The 5,694-nt window shown below is 41.0% G+C and overlaps 1 protein-coding gene across 2 annotated transcripts; it reads left to right on the plus strand.

Moving 5' to 3' along the window:
* Nucleotides 1-1,043: 1,043 nt before the first annotated feature.
* Nucleotides 1,044-2,881, plus strand: LOC115094442 (fibroblast growth factor-binding protein 1-like). Of its 2 annotated transcripts, none has more exons than XM_029607496.1 (2): nt 1,044-1,141; nt 1,692-2,881. In XM_029607496.1, exon 2 carries the CDS (start codon nt 1,717-1,719, stop codon nt 2,446-2,448), a length of 732 nt encoding a protein of 243 aa, XP_029463356.1. In that variant the 5' UTR covers nt 1,044-1,141; nt 1,692-1,716; the 3' UTR covers nt 2,449-2,881. The 2 variants fall into 2 exon arrangements, with proteins under 2 accessions (XP_029463356.1, XP_029463357.1); XM_029607497.1 differs by having other exon boundaries at nt 1,068-1,141; nt 1,695-2,881.
* Nucleotides 2,882-5,694: the final 2,813 nt, after the last annotated feature.

The following is a 5,694-nucleotide window of genomic DNA, read 5'->3' on the forward strand; positions in this document are numbered from 1 at the left end:
GGCAACAGAGGTTTACCAGAGCAGAAATTATATACGATAAAAAACTGGAAGTTTTAGAAAATTCCTTTAAATATCTTAATTTGAGAATAATAAACTTCCCGAAACATAACTTAATTTCTCCATATATGTTTAAGGAATACCTAGTTGAAATATTAAAACTCCCTCAACAAACTATTCCAACTTTTTCAAAAATATATTATGTAGAACCAAAAATGGGTATACAGCAGAACCTCAACCCAGAAACAACATTGAATCTAACTGAGATTATAGAATCGAATATTGATACTGTTATATCTACGAGAGCAGTATTACATGTATCATTTTCCTTTGCTGTAGATAGAGATGATGTGTTCAGGGTATATATGAGGAATAGGATGAAAAATTTTCATGGTAGTAGAGTCTGGATTTATCCAGACCTCTCCAAACAAACCCAGGACAGAAGGAAAAAATTTTTGAGTCTAAGATCAGAGGTTGAACGGAAAGGAGGGAAGATGCTGGTTAAATTTCCTTGTAAATGTGAGGTAGAAATTCAACAACAAAAAACAGTATTTTTTGAGGTTTCACAATTAAGAGCTTTTTTGGACTCCAATCCCCAGGATAGTGCAGTAGTAGAAGCTTGAGTTAAAGTTAAGAGATATACCTGTTAGTATTCTCTAGAATTTCAATGGTTCATGGGGAATTGGGATCTTCCCATGTTTCCTCATATTTTGCTCTTTTACATGACTTCATGAGATGTTATTTTCTTTAAGTTATATGTATATGTACTGAGAATAATAGATTTATTGATTTTTGTCTTCTATATGTAATTGTAATTGGAAAATCTATATTTGGCAGTCGATTATTGTTTATAGATGAAAATGCATAAATAAAAAAAAAACCAAAAAACCCCCAAAACTGCTGCATGATTTGTCAAAGAAAAATACCGAGGAAGGCATGGAAATTACTGCTTTGCTTACAAAGGTCCCAAGCAGTCTTGGCAATGTAGGGGTTAAGATACTCTTTGGCTGTTTTGTAACACTAGGGTGTAGGTGTGTCCCTGGCATCTTATAAGTAACACACCGCCTTCTGTTCAGCCTTACAACCTGGAGTAGGAGTTCAGAGATCAGGTTTATACTTTACATCCATAAACTGTGCCGGCAAGGTATGTAAGCTTTTCTCATTTTCAATATCACGTTTGCACTAACCAGGCTGATGTTTCACCACTTAAAGTCAACTTTCTTCCACTTTTCTTCACATTACTTAACAAACATGTGATCAATGATTGATTTTACAGGTAAGCCTGAGAAAGAGGTGTATGGCGACTGTATAATATTTGCAAAACCTCCAGGTGAAATTGTACACACTAAAAATTAAAACTTCTCTCACCTGCACCTATGCCACACCTTGACATTTTTAAGAAGCCCATTTGCTTTTTTGTCTTTGCTTATCTTTCCTAGAAACAAGCTACTTAGCTTCCTGTAAAATAAGCTCAAACTAAGCAGTGCGGATAGTTTTAAAGTGCTTGAAATTAATAGTATTTTAAAAGGCAGCGCATGCTACACCACACTGCCCTGACTACAGCTGTGTATTTGGTACCAGTAACATTTTAGTTGAAGAATCAGCTATGGACTTGCCGCATGCTGCATTTTAACTTTTGAATGATTCTTTAACTTGACAAGCACGAATTTCATGCTCCATTGTCTGTGTTTCAGCAGCTTCCCAAGGGTAACAGAAACCATGAAAATCAGAAGCCTGGCATTCCTGTGCATGCTGGTGCTGTTGTCACAGCTTTTCCTGGTCAATGGCAACCAAAAGAAAGAAAGAAAGCAAGCAAAAGAAAATAAGGAAAAGACCCAGGATGCTGGCAAGCAGAAAGATACAAATAAAGGTGAAAGAAAGCAAGCTGGGGTTGACCAGAATGAAAAGAGGCAAAAACCAAAGGGAGGAAGTGGAGTGCTCCAGGGCAAGTTTTCAAGCAAAGATAAGTCTGCGTGCACCTGGGCAGCGACTGCAGAGGACACCATTACCCTGAAAGTCGAGTGCACCAAGGGTGATGCCAGCTTCTGGTGCGTGTTTACAGGGAATCCTTCCTCGTGCACAGCAGATTCAAAACCCTACTGGAATCAGATCGTCCGAGCCTTGCGGAAGCAGAAGAGCCTCTGCCAAAGCCCCAAGGATGTGCTGAAATCAAAAGTGTGCAAGAAGGGACCGCAGGACTCGCACCTCCGCCTGACCAGCTCCAGTCTGGTGGAGACCGGAGACATGAAGAAAGCAGAAGCGGCTGCCCAGGAGAAAGCAAAGCCTGAAAACAGCGAGCCTACGGAGAAGGACCTGGCGAAGGACGACACCGACTGTCCCGGAGGCGGGGATCCCGTGGACCAGAGAAAGGCAGCGGAGGAGTACTGTGGGAAGAAATGGGGCTCGTTCTGCACCTTCTTCTTTTCCATGGTGCAGGACAAAAAGTGCTGACCGCCCCAACACTCTTGAGCTCTGCCATTGCTTCTAGTTGGGTTGGGCCTTCCTCTGTACTCTACATTCAGATCATTTCAGACTCTAGGGGTATTCCATGACATTTTAGACAAATCCGAGCCTGTAATAGCGCAAAGGAGTGCAGTCCTGAACTTAAAGATCATGTTGTGGTGTTCTGTTGTCCTTATGTGGGTTTAAATGCTGTACATGTTATTTGTGTATATAATACAGTTCAAAAGCAGATGTTGGATCTATGATGTACACGTGGTGTATAAGTAAAGTATATGAAATATATTTCTTTGTGCTACAGTATATTAGCCAAAGTGTTGATTCCAGTGCTATGCACTTTTCTTTTCTAGTAAACAGTTAAGTACCTTTGACAAATATGAATTCCACTAAAGCAAATAAACTTTTCTATATGCATTTAAATACATGCACGGTTTTCTACTCCTTTCTTACTTTCTTGGTCTGTAGGTACAATAAATGTCCCATTTTAAGGGTACTTTAAAATTAAACAGTACAAGAAGACACTTCTGGTTTGCTAGCGTCCACTTTACTGTTCTCCTTTTCGCTAATACACAGGCTTGCTTCTTATCAAGAACAGTATTTAAATCATAAAATAGGAAAGGGTTTTTTTTTAAAAATACAGCCCTTCCCTAATTTGATACACATATTATTTTTACTTTAGAGCTAACTGGATGCATTCATGGCTGATTGCTCACTTCTCCTATAAACAATCAGAGGGCAGCCAAGTGCTGAGGACAGTCAGATGCAGCAGATCTCAAGGTCTGTTCTTGTTACTATCGTGGAGTTCCTGGACCGTATCAATCACCAAGCCTAATTGCTTCAAATACCCACCTCGACTAGTCATCTGCCTTTCTAGCTATTACGCACACCTACCTCCGCCAGGCGGAAGGAAGACTACAAGATGAAAGGTGATAGAAAATGTTTTCCTCAAATTTTGGCCAGCTTTTAATCCCTGTGTATTTTAGAGCCGCATTTCCCTATAGGCTGGCTGTACGAAATTGCTTTCGTGGTGGTGGATAAGCAGCGCTGCTGCTGAAAATATGATTCCCTCCATAATTAGGGAGTTAGCAGCACACGGCAGGGACCACAGGGCAGTCGCTGGGCAAAACAATGCCCGGGGCAAAGGTTGTTTTTGCAGACCCCCTCCCTCCTTCCCTTTTGGGCTCGCACGTTCACAGGCTTCACAGACTGATTCAAGAGGGGCAGTGTGGCGGCCCCCTGCCTCGCTTGCGTCTGTCCCATTTGCCCACCCACTCTGGAACCATCCAGCCCTCAAAACCCCGCTAGGCACCGTGACTCAGTAGCAGAGGAGTCAGTTTAACACAGCATCCAGAACTGGCCCCGTAATACAAACGAGATCGCTTTTGCATGAATAGTGGATTAGTGGCACGTAGCACTAGTACGCTCATTTCCAAAGCATGTCAATATGGCAGTACATCTACAGTGGAATGTCAGCAAACCATACTTAAAAGTTATTCTAATGGTCATAAATATAATTATCAGTAATAACGTGCTTCTATCTTTCTCTTGCAACCAGCAGTCCAAAGAAATTCTTCGCTATCTCTTATTAATTCTCTTTTTGTTTGTGAGGGAAGTTGGGTGGAAAAGGAGGAATAGGAGATGGAGGCAGTTTGTCCCCTGTTTACTAGTCAGCCCACCCGTAACTACCTGCCAGGTCAAGCAACCAGGGCAGCTGGCCCCCCACACAAAACAAACCATTTACCTGCAAAATTACAAAACCCAGCAGTCCAAAGCTGAAAGCACATCTGCTCTTCAAAAAACCTGATTCCTCTGAATAGAAGATAGATACTATATGTTTATCTGGTTTTCATTTAGCAGTGGACTAAGCCAAAATAAAACAATTCAGAAACCTAAATAATTTTCTTCTAACTTTTCAATAGGGAATGGCTTTATTAATCTTATTAATCTTATCTAGACACTCATTTTATAACGTGGTGGGTAACTTAAGCACCATGGATGGGTATATGCATAGGTTCCACCAATTTTCAAAGCAAACTTATGTGCTTTGTAAAGTTATGCAAAAGTACGCACACAATCTGACCTGTACAAAGTTACAACCTCTCTTTGCAATGCGTGTGAATTTACACACCTACCTTTTTAAAATCAAAAGCGTGTAAAAACAATTCCACCCCAGCTCTGCATCCCTGGAATACCTCTTGAAATGTTCATGCTTTTACATACAGAGAGCCCCGGGCTATCTTATAACAAGCTATTTCCATGCTTAAAACCATATTTAGGCACATAATTGGCTGTGAAAATTCATCCCTTACTAGGTTCTTTTAAAAGCCATTTCCCATATGCCCATGGTAGCAACTGCCACTCCATGCAGGTTATCCTGTTAAGCGTAGTAACTGCTGATAGGATTTTGAACTATGCATACATACACTTTTGAATTTTAAAAAGTATGCATGTAGTTAATACCAGCACAATTCAGGAGGTGCAAGTATATGCGGGTTCTTTACCTTGGGTAATTTTTAAAGTGAAGGAAGGTAGATACTTTTACTGTGAAAATTTGTGCAAACTCCATGGATAAAATATACCTGTAGACTTTGCAGTTATGTGGCCAGTCTTAACATTACCCCTACAATAAATAATCATGGGGAACAGAAGGAAGATGGTTGCAACAGGTGCAGTTCTGCTATATAAAGAACTATTGTCATCATAAAGCCTGTGTGTGAATGTCTCTTTTCCAAGACAAACTCGTTGTAGTACACTCATTCCATCAGTGTTATTTTACCCATTTATCAATGCATTACATAATTGGTCTCAGAATTTAACTTCTGCTAGTCAGCTTCCAAAAAAAAAAGGGGCTATTAACTTCTGTATATTTCAGTACAATTAGGAAAAGATTTAACAGTCTACTTTTAATATTATACAATAACTAATGGGATGTCCATAAAAAATGACAAGGTAAATGACTTGATTGCTTTCCTCCTTCCCCACTCCCAACCATGCCGAGATGACTGCCCTGGTTCTCTCTCCTCATTCCCCAGTCTCCAGCTACACCATGACCCAAATGTTCAACCCTAGTCCCTGCATCCAGAACCCCACTCCCCACATTTAGAACCGTGATCCCAGTGTTGTGTCCGTCGGTGCCCGACGCCCTCTCTCCGCCCTCCTTACCTCTCTGGAGCCTCCCTCTCCGTCTGCGGGAACACTGGCTACCGCGGCGTTCTCCTGCCACATGTCCTCGGGCGT

Source organism: Rhinatrema bivittatum, chromosome 6, assembly GCF_901001135.1.
Source record: "Rhinatrema bivittatum chromosome 6, aRhiBiv1.1, whole genome shotgun sequence".
Lineage (NCBI taxonomy): Eukaryota > Metazoa > Chordata > Amphibia > Gymnophiona > Rhinatrematidae > Rhinatrema > Rhinatrema bivittatum.